The sequence below is a fragment of the Nannobrachium achirus genome (assembly GCF_963921795.1).
Source record: "Nannobrachium achirus genome assembly, chromosome: 13".
Classification (NCBI taxonomy): domain Eukaryota; kingdom Metazoa; phylum Chordata; class Actinopteri; order Myctophiformes; family Myctophidae; genus Nannobrachium; species Nannobrachium achirus.
Window position 1 is genome coordinate 2,222,849 of NC_137833.1, and position 24,645 is coordinate 2,247,493.

The 24,645-nt window shown below is 40.7% G+C and overlaps 1 protein-coding gene across 1 annotated transcript in view; it reads right to left on the reverse strand.

Annotated features, from left to right (window-relative positions):
* The window catches only part of eml4 (EMAP like 4), a 118,995-nt gene that overhangs the window by 51,523 nt on the left and 42,827 nt on the right, over positions 1-24,645 (reverse strand). Inside the window, exons 4-14 of the mRNA XM_080741004.1 lie at positions 22,144-22,422; positions 13,986-14,123; positions 12,457-12,482; positions 11,378-11,413; positions 9,168-9,291; positions 8,041-8,190; positions 7,273-7,342; positions 6,116-6,226; positions 4,808-4,903; positions 3,951-4,085; positions 3,393-3,534 (exon numbers count right to left, since the gene is read on the reverse strand). Of these exons, the coding sequence (XP_080597130.1) occupies positions 3,393-3,534; positions 3,951-4,085; positions 4,808-4,903; positions 6,116-6,226; positions 7,273-7,342; positions 8,041-8,190; positions 9,168-9,291; positions 11,378-11,413; positions 12,457-12,482; positions 13,986-14,123; positions 22,144-22,422 (1,307 nt within the window). The remainder of the gene's footprint in view (positions 1-3,392; positions 3,535-3,950; positions 4,086-4,807; positions 4,904-6,115; positions 6,227-7,272; positions 7,343-8,040; positions 8,191-9,167; positions 9,292-11,377; positions 11,414-12,456; positions 12,483-13,985; positions 14,124-22,143; positions 22,423-24,645) is intronic.

A 24,645-nucleotide genomic window follows, 5' to 3' on the forward strand; every position in this document is an offset into this window, starting at 1 on the left:
GATATATGCTACAGATATTACCATTATTCTACCCAAAATAGGTGTCAGTATATTCCTATATACTGCAATAGGTCATATTTATATGTTGTAAATTACAAGGAGATGAATACTTCATCCATATTTTATAAGATATGGTTGATGTCAACAAAACCTTAAATATGCATTAGAAATGGTCTGTATTTGGAAGTGGTTATGCTGTAAATATATGACTTTAAGTGATATATGAAGTCAAAGTCTGATACATCAAGATTTACCAGAGACTTAAAGGTATTCTAGACAAAATAATGTGATCAGATATTTTCAGATATGACCAAAGGTCATTTACGGAACACATACATGACAAAATTAAACAGCTGCTTGTATTCATGAACATTCATGATGTATATTGGTTTCACATTTGGTGCATATCAACAAAACTCAGGATATTTATCAGAAATGTCCGTATTCCAGAGAGAATCCAAAATCAGATATTTGGGGATTCTGGATATTTTAGCCCAAAGGTAATTTACGGACCACGTACATGACACATTTTAAATTATGCTTGTATCCTAGTATGATATATGGTTTTCATGATGTATATTGGGTTCATGTTTAACCAGATATGTTGCATATCAACAAAACTCAGGATATGCATCAGAAATGTCCGTATCTATAGGGAATCCAAAATCAGATATTTGGGGATTCTAGATCTTTTCGCACATTGAATATGCCTCAGAAATGGTCAATATTCTCTAGCAGATCCACTGTAAAGATATGACTTGAGGTCATATATGAACTCACTATCTGACATATGAAGTATTCTAACTAAATATTGTGATCAGATATTTCCAGATATGACCTAAGGCCATTTACAGAACATATACATGACAAAAATAAAATGTTGCTTGTATCCTAGTACAACATATTGTCTTTATGATGTATATTGGGTTCATATTTGACCAGATCTAGCATTTCCATGGAACTCAGGATATGCATAAAAATGTACTGTTTCATGACCTATCAATATCAGTTAAATATGTCGTCCAAAACAGGCATAATGGTAAAATCTGTAGTACGTATATTTGATGTGTAAATCGTTGATGATATATGCTACAGATTATTTTAATCAAAATAGGGTGTCAGTATATTCATATATACTGCATTACGTATATTCATACTTTGTATATGGCAAGGAGATGTATACTTTGTCCATATTTGATAAGATATGGTTGATGTCAACAAAACCTTAAATATGCCTCAGAAATGGTCAGTATTCTCTAGCAGATCCACTGTAAAGATATGACTTGAGGTCATATATGAACTCACTAGTTGACACAACAAATATTTTAGACAAAATATTATGATCAGATATTTCCAGATATGACCTGAGGTAATTTATGGAACATATTCTTGACAAAATTAAAATTACGCCTGTATCCTAGTACAACATTTGTCTCCATGATATATATTTGGTTCATATTTGACCAGATATGGCATTTCCATGAAAGTCAGGATATGCATCAGAAATGTTCTGTTTCATGACCTATCAATATCAGTTAAATATCTCACCCGAAAAATGCCAAATGGCAAAATCTGTAGTAAGTATATTTGATATGAAAATCGTTGATGATATATGCTACAGATATTGCCATTATTCTTAACAAAATAGGCTGTCAGTATATTCATATATACTGCATTACGTATATTCATACTTTGTAAATGACAAGGAGATGTATAATTTGTCCATATTTGATAAGATATGGTTGATGTCAACAAAACCTTAAACATGCCCCAGAAATGGTCATTATTCTCTAGCAGATCCACTGTAAAGATATGACTTTAGGTCATATATGAACTCACTATTTGACACATCAAGTATTCTAGAAAAAATATTATGATCAGATATTTCCAGATATGACCTGAGGTAATTTATGGAACATATACTTGACAAAATTAAAATTACGGCTGTATCCTAGTACAACATTTGTCTCCATGATATATATTGGGTTCATATTTGACCAGATCTAGCATTTCCATGAAAGTCAGGATATGCATCAGAAATGTTCTGTTTCATGACCTATCAATATCAGTTAAATATCTCACCCAAAAAATGCCAAATGGCAAAATCTGTAGTAAGTATATTTGATATGAAAATCGTTGATGATATATGTTACAGATATTGCCATTATTCTTATCAAAATATGCTGTCAGTATATTCATATATACTGCATTGCGTATATTCATACTTTGTATATGGCAAGGAGATGTATACTTCATCCATATTTGATAAGATATGGTTGATGTCAACAAATACTTAAATATGCCTCGGAAATGGTCAGTATTCTCTAGCAGATCCACTGTAAAGATATGACTTTAGGTCATATATGAACTCACTATTTGACACATCAAGTATTCTAGAAAAAATATTATGATCAGATATTTCTAGATATGACCTGAGGTAATTTACAGGACATATACTTGACAAAATTAAACTTACGCCTGTATCTTAGTACAACATTTGTCTCCATGATATATATTTGGTTCATATTTGACCAGATATGGCATTTTTATGGAACTCATATATGCATCAGAAATGTTCTGTTTCATGACCTATCAATATCAGTTAAATATCTCACCCAAAACATGCCAAATGGCAAAATCTGTAGTAAGTATATTTGATATGAAAATCGTTGATGATATATGCTACAGATATTGCCATTATTCTTGTCAAAATATGCTTTCAGTATATTCATATTTTACTTCATTACGTATATGCATACTTTGTATATGACAAGGAGATGTATACTTTGTCCATATTTGATAAGATATGGTTGATGTCAACAAAACCTTAAATATGCCTCAGAAATGGTCAGTATTCTCTAGCAAATCCACTGTAAAGATATGACTTTAGGTCATATATGAATCAATATTTGACACATCAAGTATTCTAGAAAGAATATTGTGATCAGATATTTACAGATATGACCTAAGGTCATTTACGGAACATATATATGACAAAAATAAAATATTTGCTTGTATCCTAGTACACCATATTGTCTTCATGATGTATATTTGGTTCATATTTGACCAGATATGGTGCATATCAAAAAAAGTCAGGATATGTGACGGAAATGTCCGTATTCCAGAAAGAATCAAAATTCGATATTTTGGGATTCTTGCTCTTTTTGCCCAGTGTTCTTGTTCCTCCGCTAGGATCACCGTTTCTCAACACCCGGTCCGGGCACCACCGGGGGTCCAAATGGACCGTTGTGGGTCTGTAACAATATTACTGTGTGTGTGTGTGTGTGTGTGTGTGTGTGTGTGTGTGTGTGTGTGTGTGTGTGTGTGTGTGTGTGTGTGTGTGTGCGTGCGTGCGTGCGTGCGTGCGTGCGTACGTGCGTGTGTGTGTGTACCTTTGGGACCCTTCCCCCCAGCGTTGGGGGGCTCCGTAGAGCTTCTGGTCCAGACCAGCATGATGCCTCCAGAGTCTCCAGTCAGGATGTCTCCGTTAGGAAGGTACACCAGACACTGGATGAACTTGGGCTTCTCATATTTCTGAAGGAAGACAAGGATCATAAATAAATAATGTTTACTAAAGAGCTGGAGAGGCAAGCGAGCGAGCGAGCGAGCGCGTGAGTGAGTGCGTGCGTGCGTGCGTGCATGCATGAATGCATGCATGCATGCATGCATGAATGAATGAATGAATGCATGAATGAATGCATGAATGAATGCATGCATGAATGCATGCATGAATGAATGAATGAATGAATGAATGCATGAATGAATGCATGAATGAATGCATGCATGCATGAATGCATGAATGAATGAATGAATGAATGCATGAATGAATGAATGAATGCATGAATGAATGAATGCGCATGCATGCATGCATGCATGAATGAATGAATGAATGAATGAAAAAATGCATGCATAAATGAATGAGTGAGTAAATAAATGAATATAACATTTACCCCAAAGATGCCTTGCTTGCGGGCCAGCGAGGCTCCGCTCCACAGCCAGAAGAAGATGTGAGACTTCCCACAGGTGACGATGGTGGAGTGGTCCGTAGGATGGAACTCTACCGCCAGGACCACCTCGTTAGTGGTCTGTATGGAGGAGAATACATCTTGTTAACTAATTAACCTTATCGTTAGCAACACCACCTCGTTAGTGGTCTGTATGGAGGAGAATACACCTCCTTAACTAATTAACCTCGTTATCGTTAGCAGCAGCACCTGGTTAGTGTTCTGTATGGAGGAGGGATACACCTCATTAACACATTAACCTGGTTATGGTTAGTAGCAGCACCTGGTTAGTGTTCTGTATGGAGGAGGGATACACCTCATTAACACATTAACCTGGTTATGGTTAGTAGCACCTGGTTAGTGTTCTGTATGGAGGAGGGATAGACCTCATTAACACATTAACCTGGTTATGGTTAGTAGCAGCACCTGGTTAGTGTTCTGTATGGAGGAGGGATAGACCTCATTAACACATTAACCTGGTTATGGTTAGTAGCACCTGGTTAGTGTTCTGTATGGAGGAGGGATACACCTCATTAACACATTAACCTGGTTATGGTTAGTGTTCTGTATGGGGGAGGGATAGACCTCATTAACACATTAACCTGGTTATGGTTAGTAGCACCTGGTTAGTGTTCTGTATGGAGGAGGGATAGACCTCATTAACACATTAACCTGGTTATGGTTAGTAGCACCTGGTTAGTGTTCTGTACCTCATTAACACATTAACCTGGTTATGGTTAGTGTTCTGTACCTCATTAACACATTAACCTGGTTATAGTTCGCCCTGAGGCCGAAGAGCTCACCTTGATCTCAGAGATCTTGTTCTTCCTCTGCCAGTCCCAGACCGTCAGCATGTGGTCGTTGCAGTCGTCTATGACCGCCAGGTGCTGCCCAGAGTCCTGTCACCATGGAGACCACACATTATTAGTGTGGTTGCCGGACAACGCGCTACTGTAACACGCTACTGTAACACGCTACTGTAACACGCTACTGTAACACGCTACTGTAACACGCTACTGTAACACGCTACTGTAACACGCTACTGTAACATGCTACTGTAACATGCTACTGTAACATGCTACTGTAACACGCTACTGTAACATGCTACTGTAACATGCTACTGTAACACGCTACTGTAACACGCTACTGTAACATGCTACTGTAACACGCTACTGTAACATGCTACTGTACTCAGACAAGAGATGAAGAGGTGCTGCGTGTGTCCGTGAGTGATATGGTACACTGTAACCAGGTGCTCCATGGAGAGGGTACAGGGTATAGTAACTTAGGACAACAGATCGAGTTCCATTCCATTATAATGGGTATCAAAATGTGCAATGATGAGGTGGCCTTGGATTTATGCCCATACATGGAGATCCCTATCTGAACCAGCCACACAGAGATGTGGACACCAGTGATATATATATGACATCAGGGATCTTCATATATGGGCATAAAAGGGATTCTGGGGAATATGTGGACTTTTACATAGGTGATGTCGCCTATGAAATCAACTGTGAGGTCACAGTGACAAGGGAACCAACCCATAGATTGTAAAAATGTGTACTGACAGACAGACAGACAGACAGACAGACAGACAGAGACAAGCTGCGACATTTCTCATGGCCTTGGATCCTTTCTAAGTTCTCCACCTCATCATTGCACTTTTTGATACCTTTATAACGGAACGGAACTTGATTTTTTGTCCTATAAGACACTACAGTATTAACCCGACTTTATTATTCAAGAGTGACCAAAGGTTTGCTGCACTGCTCCTCCCACAGTTTTATACTCACAGCTGTAGAGAAGGCCACTCCCCTCTCATACTCACAGCTTTAGAGATGGCCACTCCCCTCTCATACTCACAGCTTTAGAGATGGCCACTCCCCTCTCATACTCACAGCTTTAGAGATGGCCACTCCCCTCTCATACTCACAGCTTTAGAGATGGCCACTCCCCTCTCATACTCACAGCTTTAGAGAAGGCCACTCCCCTCTCATACTCACAGCTTTAGAGATGGCCACTCCCCTCTCATACTCACAGCTTTAGAGAAGGCCACTCCCCTCTCATACTCACAGCTTTAGAGAAGGCCACTCCCCTCTCATACTCACAGCTTTAGAGAAGGCCAGGGAGCCCACTCCCCTCTCGAAGGTCCCCAGGCCGATCACCTGCAGCGTGGACAGACTCACCGAGTCCCACACTCGAACGTGAGGCTGCAGAGGCTGAAAGCAACAACAACAACACACACATTATTCTGCCTGTGGACGTGGTATACTGGGGTTATATCACAGTTAATGACTGTGGTACACTGGGGTTATATCACAGCTAATGACTGTGGTACACTGGGGTTATATCACAGCTAATGACTGTGGTATACTGGGGTTATATCACAGCTAATGGCTGTGGATGTGGTATACTGGGGTTATATCACAGCTAATGGCTGTGGATGTGGTATACTGGGGTTATATCACAGCTACGGTCTGTGGTTTACTGGGGTTATATCACGGCTAATATAGGGGTATAGTCGGTATGCAGAGATCTCAGATTGCCCGTCTAGACAAGCCTGACCGATATATCAAAACAGATATACAAGCTCAGGGGTTGACACCTACTGTACACTGACACAATGTTCTCCGTGGCAAAGACTGAAAATGTTAGATTTTAGTTTTCTAAACACCGTTATAATGATCTTATTTTGATCATAAAACCCATTTACTGAATGTCAGTCTCCAGGATGTCTTCACAATACGTATGCCACTGATTCACTATGACTCTATACTGGTACTAGTGGTTCCCACACTCTGAGAGTACACATGGAACCAAATGGACCATTTGGTTTCCTTTTACAGTTTAGGCATTTAGCAGACGCTTTTAATCCAAAGCGACTTGAGAGCATCTTACAACGCTCTCAACAGTTACATTGTTGTTAAATATCTGCATTAGGTACTTTAGTCTACACACTTAGAGTATGTAGTTGAATTGTAATTTTGATAAAAAAGAGCTTGATGTCTCTACAACAATAACAAAATATTCTAGGTTTTGGGCCTGAGAGGCTAAAGGGGAACACACACCGGACGCGGGCGGCTGCGCAGCGTCGCATCGCGTTGATGACGCACACAAAGTGCCGCGTGGCAACACCAACTGGATGTGGTGACACGCGGCGCATCCAGAACATTTACACTGCGCTGCAACGCTGGACAAATAGCACAGCGGTGTATCGGCGCGGCACAATGTATCAGTCTCAGTAAATGACACATGGACGTCATACCCGTCCGTCTTTGTCCACTCCAGCGATCTGTCCTGTGGCGATGCGGATCTTATCTGGATGGATGGCCAGGCTGGAACAAACAAACATCAGTCAGACATCCATTATTTATTTATATTACAAGATAATATACAAGCATGATAAAAAGAAGATTTTATTGCATCTTTTACATTGCAGATTGAGAATTAAAGAGTAGTTCACCCCCAAAATGATATTTTTTTCCTATTGATTACTCACATCATGGAGACTTGAGTTCCATAATATGTTTAGTTTTTTTGCCAATCATGTTATTACAATAGATTCACCCCCATTGATTCTGGATGAGGACTCGGATGCATTTGGGTCCCCATCCGGAATCAAAGGGGGGTAAATTAACTATAATCAAAAATGTGTCTTAGGAATGTGACAGATTCATATTGAACTCAAGTCTCCGTGGCGTAAGTAATCAATAGGAAAAAAATCATTCAAATCAAGACAATTTGAGGAATATGCATGTTTGACCTCTCATACAAATGACTGGAGAACTTTATTCCATGCACACAGACAGACAGACAGACAGACAGACAGACAGACAGACAGACAGACAGACAGTAACCTACCATTTCACACAGTCAGTGTGTCCCAGGTAGACAGACAGACAGACAGACAGACAGACAGACAGACAGACAGACAGACAGACAGACAGACAGTAACCTACCATTTCACACAGTCAGTGTGTCCCAGGTAGACAGACAGACAGACAGACAGACAGACAGACAGACAGTAACCTACCATTTAACACAGTCAGTGTGTCCCAGGTAGTGCCTCTGCGTTCTCTCCTCATAGTTGAACAGGACGACCACGGAGGCGATGAAGTAGACGATCTCTCCGGTGGGGAGCAGGAACACGTTGGCTCTGCAGTCTCTCCCACGGTAGCCGAAGCTGCTCCGCCATAAGGATGGACAACATGACAGACAGACAGACAGGCTGCCGGACAGACAGTGTGGTGTCTACCCAAGGACCCCCTGTAGGACCCCCCTATCAAAAATACAATTACAACGCAGTCGGTGGTGCAGTCGCCTCACAGCTAGAAGGTCCCCAGGACCTTCGAGCTGTGAGGCCACAGCACCACTTCGATTGTCGCTGGGGACGCTGGGAGCGTGTTCTCGCAGGGCGGATGGGGCTGGAATACACTGTTACAATGATACTACTAGTGTCATTAGTTTTCACCTTAGTCGGGGAGCCACAGGCCCAAAAGCTCAAAGAATAGGGTTTTACCTGTGACGTCATGACATACTTTTTATTTTTATTTTTTCTATTCATTTGGTCATTAAGGTACACAGAATGAGAGGCCTGCTCTGCCGGAAACATTGCGAAAAAAGGTTATGGCCATTTATATTCACTGTCCCATCGACTTCACCATACAGGAAAAGAATACAAAAGGAATCTGCTTTAAGTAGCATGTGAGGGGTCAAACTAAGGGTTCTTCGTGATTCTGAATCCATTGCAAGCATTTGTTTTGCATGAAAAACATTCCTTGGGCTAGATTTCGGCCTCTCAAAACTGTGATTGTTGATGACTTTTTGATCACTTTTCACCGTTTTGTGGGGCTGAAATCTAGCCCAAGGAATGTTGGGTTTGACTTTTCCTGTATAGTGACGTTGATGTTTTTTTTCTTTTTTTTTTCAGCAGAGCAGGCCTCTCATTCTGTGTACCTTATTGACCAAATTAATAGAAAAAACTAAAATAAAAAGTATGTTATGACATCACAGGTCCTCTCACATTTTGGGCCTGTGGCTCCCCGGCTACCTAGTTTTCATTTGTTGACGACATTGTCCGTGTATTTAGTCATAGTTTTAGTCATCATAGATTAGTTTTTATTTAGTTGTTGTTTAGTGGACGGTTTGATTGAAGGATACACCCACTCCAGTTTGAGTCTCTCTGGAGGGAGTTCTGTCCTGATGTCTTCATAGTTCTCTACGTCTGAGGGGAGGAACATGGTGATGGGACGACCTCGCATGAACATCTTGATGTGGTTCCCCTCTGAGAGAGAGACGCACACGCACACACACACACACACACACACACACACACACACACACACACACACGCACGCACACACACAAACACACACGCACACACAAACACACACACACAAACACACACGCACACAAACACACACACATGCGCGCACACACACACGCACACACACACACACACACACACACACACACACACACACACACACACACACACACACACACACACACACACACACACACACACACACACACACACACACACACACACACACACACACAGGGTTAGCAATATGAGAGACATCCCAAAGGTGTGTCATCCCTAAACCAAATGGGTTCCACAATCGTGGGATAAAAATGTATAAATACAAAAATGAATACTTTTTGATCGGGCCAAAAGAGGCAGTTGGTTATAAGCACAAGCGGTTTAGGCTTTGGTCGCAGCTAAGGTTAGCAACGTCAGGCACCAGGGGAGCAAGGGTTAAAAACATCTGCTGATAATTGTCCTATTTTAAATGTGTTTTCTGTTCTGACATTTGCTATATTTAGATTTTGCTTTGTTCGCATTTTTTCTTCTTACTTTTCTGCACAGCACTTTGTAACATTGTTTCGATATACAACTATACAAATAAACTCATCACATCACACATTCACTACTGTTCATATTAATTAAACACGTTTTAACAGCTTTGTGTTAATCACTTGGTAAATCACCAGAAAAAAGAAAAAGTATAATCTTTTTTGTTTTCACATAAAATATCTTTGCTGGAAATAGCAGATCTACAAGCTCAAATTAAAGGGATATTCCACTTTCAACAGGTAAACACGTTATGGGCTTTTCTCCCCATACACACCCATTGTAACTTGTCCCTTTAAGTCCGATGTCTCATTGGTCCGGCGTGAGGTTAGGGTTAGAGATAGTGTTAAGGCCTGTCCGTACTCTCTTCGACCCCCAAACTTTTCTTCAGAGATTTCCGACTTTCTGACGTGCAGCTTTCTAAACTCTAATTCGAGGTAATGCTTTTCAGAAGATGGGAGTGACGTCATTGTGTAGTTGAACCGGACCTTTCTGATGACAAGTTTGGAGGTCGGAGAAAGTATGGACAGGCCTTTAGTGTTAGTCAATGGGGGAGACGAATTCATGGTCCCTAGCGTTACATGGCTCCTCTAGGAAATCTATATCTGGACCCACAATGTAACAACAAAAACTGTTTTATTGATTTGAAAAAGCAGCTTTTGAGTTTCACACGCAGTCTGTGAGACAATGCTCTCTCCTGACAGACAGAGGGACAGACAGACAGCGGGACAGACAGACAGACAGACAGACAGACAGACAGACAGACAGACAGCGGGACAGACAGACAGACAGACAGACAGACAGACAGACAGACAGGTGCCGTGCAGGTGAGCAGCGGAAGCCGTGAGTCGAAAGGCAAAAATCTTGATATTTCGATGTCTCGCTGTTTCCAATCCCCAGTACTCCGGTTAGGTTAAGGTTTAGGCTTTGGGTTCGCATTCACCAGGTACACATTAGCGTTCACCAACGACGGCAGGTTAGCCTCGGACAACTGGCCGCTGGAAACAACGGCACATGGAAACATGGATAGCTACGCGCCCGAGTCAGAAACCCCAAACCAGCAGAACCAAAATATGAGAGAGAAAGAAAGAAAGCAACAAAGAAAGAAAGCAAGAAATAAAGAAAGAAACAAAGAAACACACAGAGGGGGAGGGGGAGGTCAGGTGAAGATATATGGCATGAGAACAGGTCAAGCGATCATTCCGTTAGCGTGCTAGCCCAGATATTAGCCTGTTAGCGTGCTAGCTCAGATATTAGCCTGTTAGCGTGCTAGCTCAGATATTAGCCTGTTAGCGTGCTAGCCTGTTAAAGTGCTAGCCCGTTAGCGTGCTAGCTCCTAGCGTGCTAGCTTGTTAGCGTGCTAGCCTGTTAGCATGCTAGCTGCTAGCCTGTTAGCATGCTAGCTGCTAGCTTGTTAGCGTGCTAGCCTGTTAGCATGCTAGCTGCTAGCCTGTTAGCGTGCTAGCTGCTAGCCTGTTAGCGTGCTAGCCTGTTAGCCTGCTGTAGAACTTACCAGCCTGGCTGTTTTTCTCTCGGGTCGACATTTTGGCTGATTGACAGACAGAGAGAATGTCACTCAAACAACATGCACAATACCAACACCCTTAAGCCCCTATCATAGTAGGCACCGCGGTGAAGAGCTATCCACCGCGAACCCCGAAACATCTCTCTGTTTTCACTATCAGACAGATCGGCCCATCACCCTGTTCACTGATTGGTCGATCTAAACCAGTCAGTCACAGTGATAGGACTTCACCGTGACTGACTATGATGGCCTCCACTTGTTTTCTCACTTTAGGTGGATAGCTGATCACCTAACATTTGAGGTGAATAGCTCTTCTCCCTGGACTCTGATAGAGGCTTTACAGGTCTGTAACTCTAGCGAGGGTACAAATGGAACCAAATGGACCCTCTACAGTCCATTTGGTTCTGTGTGTACACTCTCAGAGTTAAAACACAGTTCATAATACAACAGTGGGCAATGTATTTCTTGTTACAGATGGTGTGTGTGTGTGTGGCGAGGAGACTTTTTCGTGCGGGTTTTGACCAAGGAGGATGACGTCACAGCTAGGCTCGCCATGCAGAAGGGATGAGAAGAGAGACCGCTTGTGTAAAATAAAATAACAAACACTTATTTGTTATTTTATTAAAATGTTGGCAACTTGCTACAGTAAAAACACAATTTTCGCTACAATAAATACATGATAACAAAGCCTATCCTTACCAAATACAATTATTTTGCATTGGGTTTTACGAGTTTGTCTTCTTGTTCTGCATTCTGTGTTTGTGTCTGTCATTCTATGTTATACGTTGAAAAAAAAAGGACCCGCAAAGGTTTTTTTGTAGTAACGGGCAACACGTAACTAAAAATACAAAATAAACACTATTTTCATAAAATAACAAAGACGTGTTTATTATTTTATTTCACGCGTCGCCCGCTTCTACTGTGCTGTCTGCAGAGATGCGCTTGACACAAGAGATCTCCCTTCGCCTCCCTTCTGCATCGCCAGCCTAGCTGTGACTTGGTCAAAACCCGCACGAAAAAGTCTCCTCGCGCCTGTGTGTGTATTATGAAGATGATGTCATATTTACCTTGACTGACCACTGGATCCTTATGTCTAGAAAACAAAGAAAACATGACATTACAAACACATTACAGCAGACCTCTGCATTGTGAGGCCCTTTGGTTCACTCTGACCAGCCCTTGTAGGGTTAATGGAAAATTACAAAATAAACACATTTTACCTCATGCATGGACTAAAGCTACATTGCTTTTATTTTGAAGTTTTTATTCACGTACATATGGACACAATGCGTACATCAGCACGTGTGCGTGATCATTGGATGTTGTCTCATTAACAAGCAGGTGGTCAGAATGGTCACACGTCAAGACCACATACCTCCGTGATGGAGGAAGTGCCCATTTCCTGCCAGAGAGTTTTTTCAAAGGAAGGAGGAGGGAGAGGAGCCCTGGCTCCTAGACCACCTCCAGGCTCCGTCGGGAGGGGCGGCGCCGCCGCCGGCCTGCCCCACCGAGAACCACTCTCTTTCCCATACACGAGATGGCACTGGTGCCCCCCAAATCCTGGTTCTTTTTCCCCTCTGAGAGGGGAGAGGGGGGAGAGCTCCTGCCTTACCTTACCCATCAAAAACGACTAAAGTGGCTAAAAAAAGAAAAGTTGATGCAGAATGCAGGGTTTTCAACAAAAAATGGACTGCTAAGTATTTATTTAGTGAAGTCGGAGGTAAAGCTGTGTGTTCAGTTTGTGGGGAGCACATCTTGCTGGGAGCACTGCCTTTTGGCCCAGCGGCCCTCCACAATATGTTCTATTGTTCATGTGGCCCCAAGGAAAAAACAATTGCCCATCCCTGCATTACAGTGTACAGTGTGTGCATGTGTGTGTGTGTGTGTGTGTGTGTGTGTGTGTGTGTGTGTGTGTGTGTGTGTGTGTGTGTGTGTGTGCATGTGTGTGTGTGTGTGTGTGTGTGTGTGTGTGTGCATGTGTGTGTGTGTGTGTGTGTGTGTGTGTGTGCATGTGTGTGTGTGTACTAGGGCCTTCACGAATAGTGATTTTTAGTATTCGAATTATTCGACCTCAAAGTATTGGCCAAACTGTCAAATATTAAGTAAGCAAGAGTTGACCATTGTGAAAATAGCCGATCTACATGCTCACAACGCCTCGCGTTGCGAGGCGTTGTGAGCATGTAAATCTGCAATTTTCACAATTTCTGCCTCTAATATTTGACAATTTGGACAATGTTTAATTTGTCATTTTAGAGGTATTAAAAAGTCCTTAAATTGTCACTTTAGAAATGTGCAGATACCCTCTATACACTTAAACTTTATGTTGGTTTGTTTACAGTTGAGTGAGAAAACAATGTTTCACATTAAGTTAATCATCTGGGGACCCCCCAAAATAATTGGGGGGTCGTGTGTGATGTGATGACGTCATCAAACGATAAAGTCGACTTCAACTCAACTTTTTTACTGAGTCGAGTCGACTTGCAAAAACCACAAGTCGTTAATGCCCTAGTGCGTGCGTGCGCGCGCGTGTGTGTGTGTGTGTGTGTGTGTGTGTGTGTGTGTGTGTGTGTATGTGTGTGTGTGTGTATAAACGTACCTCTCAGCGGTCTTGGCCACCTTGGCCAGTAGTCTGGAGGTGGACGCAGCCTTGACCAGCCTGCTCCTGCTGTCCTCGCCACTGTCCCACGTGCTGCTCTGGGACCTCTCCATGGACCCCCGCTTAGCACTGTGACCCCTGCACGCACACGCACACACGCACACACACACACACACACACACACACACACACACACACACACACACACACACACACACACACACACACACACACACACACACACACACAGTTAGCAGTCCCCCCAGGTAAAGCACAAAGCATGTGCCTTAAATGTGTGTCGGCAGCCTGAGACTGAAAGACAGACAACAGCACACACACATAGTCAGGGAATGTTAATAAAACCTGGGAATAAATTCCTTACCAAACAATGTCTTCACCAATGTGTTCGTAAAGATGTCTAGTAACATATCTAACAAAGATTGAAATTCAACATCCCTAGCAAAATGTTTGACAGCTAGGGTAAGGGAAAAGATTACTCCTAAAAGCTGGTTGCACACTGCTGCGTTTTTCGTTGCGAAATGCGTTTTTCAGGGCAAGGAGAGAGAGAGAGAGATAGAGAGAGCAAGGGACTGAGTGGTGCGCGAAACGGGCGGCAGTGTGCAAACGTGACTGACATAACGTGAGGTTGATTTTTTTATTTGCGTGCTCCAAAATTCACTCCGATATTCGGCCCGAAAAACGCCGCAGTGTGCAACCACCTTAACTAGGTGTTTTTAATTATTCTGAATCCATTGCAAGCATTTGTTTTGCACGAAAAACATTCCTTGGGCCAAAAATGGACCCCATATACAACTGTGAAAAGTGATGACTCATCACTAAACCATCGTTTTTTAGCGTCTGTTTTTGGCCCAATTTTCGTACAAAACAAATGCTTGCAATGGATTCAGAATAATTAAAAACACCTAGTTAGACCCCTCACAACCCAAGCATATTGTATAAAGCATATAGTATAGCGTATAGTAAGTGAATGAGACCCAGCATTACCCTAGCTGTCAAACATTTTGCTAGGGATGTTGAATTTCAATCTTTGTTAGATATGTTACTAGACACCTTCACAAACACATTGGTGAAGAAATTGTTTGTTAAGGAATTTATTCCCAGATTTGACAGGTATTCTGATAATTTTCCCTGACTAACAGCAGACAGAGCAGCAGACAGACAGACACTAAGCTACTGTAGGATTAGGAAACAGTCATAAAAGGGAAACACGTTGCAGTTATGCAGAGACAGGCTGTGCATGCGGAGGACGCACACAGAAATCTGCACTACAGTTCTCAAGTTCGGCCCGAACCCGACATAAATCTAGGCCTTCACGAATAGTGATTTTTAGTATTCGAATTATTCCACCTCAAAGTATTCGAATAGTCGAATATTCGATAGGACTGGCCAAACCGTCAAATATTAAGTAAGCAAGAGGCCAACATTGCGAAGATAGCAGATCTACATGCTCACAACGCCTCGCATGTAGATCTGCTATTTTCACAATATTTATCTGCGGAACAGAGTCACATTAAACGTAATACCTACAATTTCAAGTGCTTGTCAGGGTTTTTATGACTTCCTATCTAGCCAAGCTTTTTAAACCATGAAGAAATACAATATATATTTTTAAGACAAAACAATAAAAACAATTAAATAAGTTCGGTGAACAACGTCGAATAGTGACTTTGATATCCGAATATTTGGTGAATGCCGGCCCTTCCACATACAGTTGGAGCGGGTACAGCATTGTGTCACATTGTGTCCGTGTGGCTCTAGATGTCACTCAATGGTTTCATGGAGGTGTAAGTGATACAAAATAAGTGATTTTTATGTTTATTTTAAACAGACTGGACCAAAGCTGTGAAGAGGATGTTGCTCCAGAGGGAACTGAGACCAGGAGGTCGTTCTATTGTTTGTCTTGGACTGACTTCCCCAGGAGGAAGTGATGATGTCACTTCCTGCCTGGCCCGCCGCCGTTCTCTCTGTCATGGTCAAAGGTCACGAGGGGAGGGGGTTCAAGGGTCGAGGGTCAAAGGTGAAGAAGGGTTGGGAGGATGTAGCTTTCTATTAATATGAACTCTTGGGGTCAGGGTTAGACAGTCAGAGGCAGATGCACTGACCCCCATCCACTGCCATGGCAATAGAAACTAAAAGAAAAACTAGGAAGGGTGACACAGCAAGACGCACATGAGCACCCTCCCTGAGGTCAGAGTCAGTACAACTATAGTCCAGTTAAATAAGGCTACAGTCGTCCTAGGTTAGGAAGGTCCTTGTCAAGCGACCGTTGTGTGTCTCATTGTTTAGCTTGAGAGCAGCCACTTATTTAACTGGAACTATAGTTGTACTTTCCAGGTCCTTTTTTTGTTTGTCTCTGCACTATTAGGTTGTGTTGGTAGTATTGAGTATTTTGCTTGTGTTTGACATGGTGGTGAGATACTTGTAGCACTGATTCAATCACAATATCCACCCGTTAGCCAGCCATTATTATTAATACATTATGTCCCCATTATGTTTTAATGATAAAAACACTGACACAGTTCCATGTTCGCTCTAAAAAAAAACCTGTCCGAATGAAAATGAAAAACCTGCTATCTTGAACAAATTGCTGGCTTGCATCATAAACCCGGCGAAAGGAGGGTTGAGTCAGAAGAAATCCCCAAGACGATTGAAAACCACTGGGTTTAATAAAACCACTGTTAAAGAGGTTTAATAAAACCCATGTTAAAGAGGTTTAATGAAACCACTGTTAAAGAGGTTTAATAAAACCCATGTTAAAGAGGTTTAATGAAACCACTGTTAAAGAGGTTTAATAAAACCACTGTTAAAGAGGTTTAATAAAACCACTGTTAAAGAGGTTTAATGAAACCACTGTTAAAGAGGTTTAATAAAACCACTGTTAAAGAGGTTTAATGAAACCCATGTTAAAGAGGTTTAATGAAACCACTGTTAAAGAGGTTTAATAAAACCACTGTTAAAGAGGTTTAATAAAACCCATGTTAAAGAGGTTTAATGAAACCACTGTTAAAGAGGTTTAATAAAACCACTGTTAAAGAGGTTTAATAAAACCACTGTTAAAGAGGTTTAATGAAACCACTGTTAAAGAGGTTTAATAAAACCACTGTTAAAGAGGTTTAATGAAACCACTGTTAAAGAGGTTTAATAAAACCACTGTTAAAGAGGTTTAATGAAACCACTGTTAAAGAGGTTTAATGAAACCACTGTTAAAGAGGTTTAATAAAACCACTGTTAAAGAGGTTTAATAAAACCACTGTTAAAGAGGTTTAATAAAACCCATGTTAAAGGGATTTAATAAAACCACTGTTTAAGAGGTTTAATGAAACCACTGTTAAAGAGGTTTAATGAAACCACTGTTAAAGAGGTTTAATAAAACCACTGTTAAAGAGGTTTAATAAAACCACTGTTAAAGAGGTTTAATAAAACCACTGTTAAAGAGGTTTAATAAAACCACTGTTAAAGAGGTTTAATAAAACCCACTGTTAAAGAGGTTTAATGAAACCACTGTTAAAGAGGTTTAATAAAACCACTGTTAAAGAGGTTTAATAAAACCACTGTTAAAGAGGTTTAATAAAACCACTGTTAAAGAGGTTTAATAAAACCACTGTTAAAGGGGTTTAATAAAACCACTGTTAAAGAGGTTTAATAAAACCACTGTTAAAGAGGTTTAATAAAACCACTGTTAAAGGGATTTAATAAAACCACTGTTAAAGGGATTTAATAAAACCACTGTTAAAGAGGTTTAATAAAACCACTGTTAAAGAGGTTTAATAAAACCACTGTTAAAGAGGTTTAATAAAACCACTGTTAAAGAGGTTTAATAAAACCCACTGTTAAAGAGGTTTAATAAAACCACTGTTAAAGAGGTTTAATAAAACCACTGTTAAAGGGATTTAATAAAACCACTGTTAAAGAGGTTTAATAAAACCCACTGTTAAAGAGGTTTAATAAAACCACTGTTAAAGAGGTTTAATAAAACCACTGTTAAAGAGGTTTAATAAAACCACTGTTAAAGAGGTTTAATAAAACCACTGTTAAAGAGGTTTAATAAAACCACTGTTAAAGAGGTTTAATAAAACCACTGTTAAAGAGGTTTAATAAAACCACTGTTAAAGAGGTTTAATGAAACCACTGTTAAAGAGGTTTAATAAAACCACTGTTAAAGAGGTTTAATAAAACCACTGTTAAAGAGGTTTAATAAAACCACTGTTAAAGAGGTTTAATAAAACCACTGTTAAAGAGGTTTAATAAAACCACTGTTAAAGAGGTTTAATAAAACCACTGTTAAAGAGGTTTAATAAAACCACTGTTAAAGAGGTTTAATAAAACCACTGTTAAAGAGGTTTAATGAAACCACTGTTAAAGAGGTTTAATAAAACCACTGTTAAAGAGGTTTAATAAAACCACTGTTAAAGAGGTTTAATAAAACCACTGTTAAAGAGGTTTAATAAAACCACTGTTAAAGAGGTTTAATAAAACCACTGTTAAAGAGGTTTAATAAAACCACTGTTAAAGAGGTTTAATAAAACCACTGTTAAAGAGGTTTAATAAAACCACTGTTAACTCATACCCTGCCAAACCCGAGGAACCCGAGAATTTCGCGATGTCCCTTCCTGCCACGCCCGAGGAACCCGAGAATTTCCGCCATTTTGAAAAAAAAAAAAAAAAAAATCAAAAATCTTTTTTTTTCAAAAAATGTTTTGGGACCCCAAAAACGTTAGTAGGCATGATAGCGATCGCGAAATTGCTTGTTTAACCCCCATACAACCCCCATACAACTCAGGTAGCAGACCTCCAAGCTCACAACAGTGTAAAACATAATGGCTGCTATCTCATGAATGCCTGAACGGATTTCCATTCGGATTTTTTTGTTTGAAAGCTGTGAGCAATGTGGACACACGTGGTGCATTATCTAGGCATGGGTGTGCATGATCCGTGCACTATGAATTACATGGAAGTCTATGGAGAAGAATGGCAGTTAAAGAGTACGAAGGTATTGTTAAATGGCAGCATATGAGTTAAAGAGGTTTAATAAAACCACTGTTAAAGAGGTTTAATAAAACCACTGTTAAAGAGGTTTAATAAAACCACTGTTAAAGAGGTTTAATAAAACCACTGTTAAAGGGGTTTAATAAAACCACTGTTAAAGAGGTTTAATAAAACCACTGTTAAAGAGGTTTAATAAAACCACTGTTAAAGAGGTTTAATAAAACCACTGTTAAAGAGGTTTAATAAAACCACTGTTAAAGGGATTTAATAAAACCACTGTTAAAGGGATTTAATAAAACCACTGTTAAAGAGGTTTAATAAAACCACTGTTAAAGAGGTTTAATAAAACCACTGTTAAAGAGGTTTAATAAAACCACTGTTAAAGGGATTTAATAAAACCACTGTTAAAGAGGTTTAATAAAACCACTGTTAACACATGGGCGGCCAAGGTTTATAACATTTATAGCTGTTGCTGGTGCCACCATTGACTTACGTTATGTTTTGATGAGCCCCGCAAGCTTCGTGCGTGTGCACGTGCGTGTCCAGAGAAGATTGAGGAGGTACTCCATTTGTTTACAAACGCTCGCGAAACTCGCGGTAAAAAAATCGCGGTAAATTCGCGGTAAAGTGTCGCCGTGAAAACAATCAGCTCTCTGCCTCCATGGGGCTGTTTTTACCTCATTCTCAGATAAAGCCGTTCTTATGTTTCAAAGTAGAATCTAAAGCCATGTAAAATCCTTCCGTGTGGGGAGAGACAGGGGGCTTCCTGCCCTGGCTGGGTGACGTAATGGATTCAGGGCATGCAAAGGGAAGCTGCGGTCTCGAAAAGTTAACTATTTGTTGACTCGTCCCTCAACGATATAACTTCCTGTGGCAGGGTGACATCTAGTGGCCATAACTCGTCCCTGAACGCGTTTGGCTCCCCAAGTGTTAAAGGGATTTAATAAAACCACTGTTAAAGGGGTTTAATAAAACCACTGTTAAAGAGGTTTAATAAAACCACTGTTAAAGAGGTTTAATAAAACCACTGTTAAAGAGGTTTAATAAAACCACTGTTAAAGAGGTTTAATAAAACCACTGTTAAAGGGATTTAATAAAACCACTGTTAAAGAGGTTTAATAAAACCACTGTTAAAGAGGTTTAATAAAACCACTGTTAAAGAGGTTTAATAAAACCACTGTTAAAGAGGTTTAATAAAACCACTGTTAAAGGGGTTTAATAAAACCACTGTTAAAGAGGTTTAAGAGCAGAGTTAAAGGGTTAACACACTGAAAACAGGTTAGCAGTAGCACACTGTAAGGCTGGGCGATATTAGGAAAACCTTCGATATTCGATAACGTTGTTGAATACCTCGATATCGATATTATTCACGATATTAGTAAAAACAATTGCATTATATCGTTTTTAATGTTTTTTCTGCTTTAGGTCCACTGCCTGCCTAACCCAGATAATGAATAGCATATCCATGCATGCACACTGCACAGTACACATAGAATAAAGACATTAAATGTCTTATTTTATAATTATTTCCATTTCCCAACATGGTTTTATTGAAATAACCACACCTGGTTACAGATGGACTGCTTTTTTTGCATGTGCTACGTGCATGCATAGTGTGTCTGTTCATTAATTTGACACAAACACCAATACCTCATTTCAAGCAGTCTTCGTCGATATGTATACCTCGCATGTTGATACCTCGATATCGATACATTTCCGATACATCGCCCAGCCTTATCACACAGTCAGAGGAAACCCAAGATGTTTGAAAACTGGCTGTTAAAGGGAGTTAAGAACAAAGGTTAAAGGTTAAAGGAAGTTAAGAACATAGTTTAAAGGTTAGCACACAGTCAGCTGAAAACAGGTTAGCACACAGTCAGCTGAAAACAGGTTAGCACACAGTCAGCTGAAAACAGGTTAGCACACAGTCAGATAAATAAGGCTAGCAATAGGGATGCATCGATACAGTTTTTTTCAATTTTCGATCCCATCCAATATATACTGTGTACATTTGGGTACCGTAATTGCTGGACTATAAGCCGCACCTGAATATAAGCCGCACCAGCTAAATTTAGAACAAAAAACAAATACATATATAAGCCGCCGCACCTGACTATAAGCCGCAGGTGTCCTTACTGCTTCCCACTAGACTGCCCCTGGTGGCCGTTAGCTGTATAAATCTATATATAAATCCTTGTTAAAGACCATTGTAAAACTATCTAACTGGCCGTTAGCTGTAAAAATCTATATATATAAGCAGCACCGTTGTATAAGCCGCAGGGTTCAAAACAAGGGGAAAAAGCCGTGGCTTATAGTCCAGCAATTACGGGTATTTCTCGATACTGATACAAAAGAATGCATCGCCTTTCAATTAAAGCCATTTATTAATTGTAGGATAGGCTTCAGTTCAGATAACTGAAGCCAGGGGGCAAAATGCAACGGCAACTCGTGTCTCGTCTCAAGAGTGGAGGAGCGACGGAAAACGTTTGCTGGATAAGATTGTGGGATATTGTTTATTTAATAAGTATATGCTAAAACGTTTGGTTATTCATTATCATTTTTTTAATCTGTGACGTGGATCGGTGACGTCGTGTCCGATATCCGATATATCCCAATATGACTTAGTTACCGATGTTTCTGGTCGACATTGGCACATCTCACTCATGTCACTCTGTCTGCTGACCTCACTTGGCAATAGAATAAAAATAAAATAAACAAAAATTTAAATAAAACAATTCACAGGAGGCACGCAGTGATCACCCCATGATGTGCACTGCAATGTAGTTTCAAATGCACTGCATTGCAGATGCTTTTTTGAGAGTAAAAAAATAAAAAAATAAGAAGACATGCATGCCATGCATGATCTGGGCAGATTGCCCCAGGAAATGTGCCAATGTGAACCAGAGACATCGGTAAGTCACATAGGGACCCTAAACCGATAAGACATCGATGCATCGCTACTAGTTAGCACAGTCAGAGGAAGCCCAAGACGTTTGAAGAGCGCTGTTAAAGAGGGTTAAGAACGTCCAGTAGTTTAAAGTTTAGATTATGGATTAAAGGTTAATAAAGGTCAGCACGCAGTCAGCTGAACAACGGTTAGCAGCAGCAGCCGTCAGATGGACGAGGCGACGGACGGATCGATGGGTGAAACCTTTTGGAGGGGGACGGGCCCTTCCCGCCGCCGCTGTCTGCCGCCGCCGCGGCTCTGTGGGGGGGTGCGGGGGGGCCCTGTGGGGTGGGGGGGTGCGGGGAGGGGGGGTGCGAGGAGGTGGAGGGGGAGGGCGAGGCGTGGGAGGTGCCCGGGGAGGCGGCGGCGGAGCTCTCCTGGTGCTCGGCGATGTCCTCCATCTGGGATCGAACACCTGCTACTGAGGATGATGATGAGGAGGCTCCGTCCTTCCTCCTCTCCCCTCCTCCTCCTCCTACTCCGCTGTGGGAGGACACATCAGAGACTGTCAGGTGAAAAGAAGCGACTTGGACTCCTTGTGCATAGAAAGGAAGCATGAGGGTCAGTCCGTTGTCTCCCCAGGTTGGCAGAGGGAGAGTAGAGCCCAGGGTTACATTAGATAATTGACACTGGGTGAAAAAATGGGTTAAGAAATTGTGGGATAAAAATTCACAGTGAGACACGGGACAGATGCATGGTAGCCTGATTTCATACTCTACGCTGGAGCTTGAGTCTGAAGTTGTCCCTATTCTATTTGATTACAAAGGGGAGGGGATTTGAAATTTGAAATTCCCAATCACAAGAGATCTGATGGGAGGGGTTGTGTTTGACTTGTGTGTACACAAAACATTCCCTCCTCCCCCTCCCCTCAATGACATGCACCAAACAGGTCGTTGTCTTTGATGTTTCATTGATTAGAGAGAATCACCCAAAAAGAGTGAGCAACTCTCACGGCTATAATACTAGAGGGAGCGCAAATAAGGATCTGGTGCCACCCATTTTTTAAACAAATATGGGTAAATTCACCTTCCACAACACTGCCATTCAGGTGTGGAATGCTCTTCCCCCTTCCCTAAAAAAAAGCAATTTGCTGGCTTCATTCAAAACTGGCTTAAAAATTCATCTTTTAGCTGTTCATATGGAGAGGTATGAGGTTTGCATTTATTTCACCATAGTAAAAACTACATTCATGGTTCTGGAGAGGGCACTTTTTACAGACAGATAAAAGGGGCAGGGGCTCAAGCCCCCTTTGATGTCTATGTGTGCCTGATCCTCCATGAAGACATGTCCCTGCCTGTCTCACATACAGTATAACCATCATCACAGGGTGGGGGTTATTATTATGGGATGTGAGCTGAGGCGCTGCTGGGAGGAGAAACAACACAGTTCACCAACAGTCTGTGCTTTCTCTCTGCTCTGACTGCACTCCTCCAGTCTGTCTGGGAGGAAAACCATTAGAGATCTTTATGAATGAAACCAACAGGTTAGTTAGACAGTTCTCTCAATAAAACACATTACATTGAAGAGTTAAATTCAGATGTTAAATTGACGTTTTAAAATTATATTCTCTAAAAGAAATAAACATTAAGCTAAAAAAAAAAAAGGACGTACAAACGTATGTATATGTATACCAGGGGTGGGCAACTTTGATGATGGCGAGGGCCACTATATTTCCACCTTCACTCCAGAGGGCCACATTGCATATTGCTACGTCCTACTTTGTCATTCTAGTATCTAGTATCTCATACAAAAGAAGCAAAAATAGCAGATCTACAAGCTCAAAACGATCGTCTATTTTTGCTTCTTTTGAATTGGAATCCTGAATAATTTTTTGTTATTTCTTAATTGGAATCCTGAAATGTAAATTGATTTAATTTCAAACGCATTTAGTTATATACTCATGTTAACTTTATGAACCTAAATACAAATACATTGACATAAGAAAAGACATTTTAATACTACTATACTAGTCATTAAGCTACTAAAATAGACTGACGGAATTAAAGCAGGTCATGTTTGGAATTGTAACAGCTGAAATCAATAATATATCGGTATTCCGGTATTAACCTGCGGGCCGCATGAAGTGGAGGTGGGGGCCGCATGTGGCCCCCAGGCCGCCAGTTGCCCATGTATGATGTATACGTATGTGTGTATACTATATATGTATACGTATGTGTGTATACTATATATGTATGTATACGTATACATATGTGTGTATATGGGCATGTGTATATGTGTATATGTATACGTATACATATGTGTGTATGTGGGTATGTATATGTGTGTATATGATAGCCCACTTGCATACGTTCAGAAAACACTGTCCTCCATGTTTTGAACGCCCAACATGTACAGCAAAAGTGTCTTGATCCTTGCTTCCTTTTCTCTATTTCTTAGTTTTTTCTTCTTTTTTGTTGTTTTTGTTTTTTCCTCTAGTTCTTGATGTTTCTGTTTTGTTTTTTCTCTTCATTTTTGAAATCTCCATCTCAAATCTTTTTTGTAAAAGGGTAGGCATAATAAGCATTGCTTCAGCCTACGCCTTTTTGGTCAGAAATGTGGCTGTATTTTTGTAGAGTAAATTATCTTTGTATTCATGACTAAAAATGTGTATGATGCCACAATGAATGACTGAAATAAACTAAACTAAAAAACTTTGAGAGCGTTGTGGCCAGGTAGACCAGATGTAGGCCAGATATAGGTCAGATT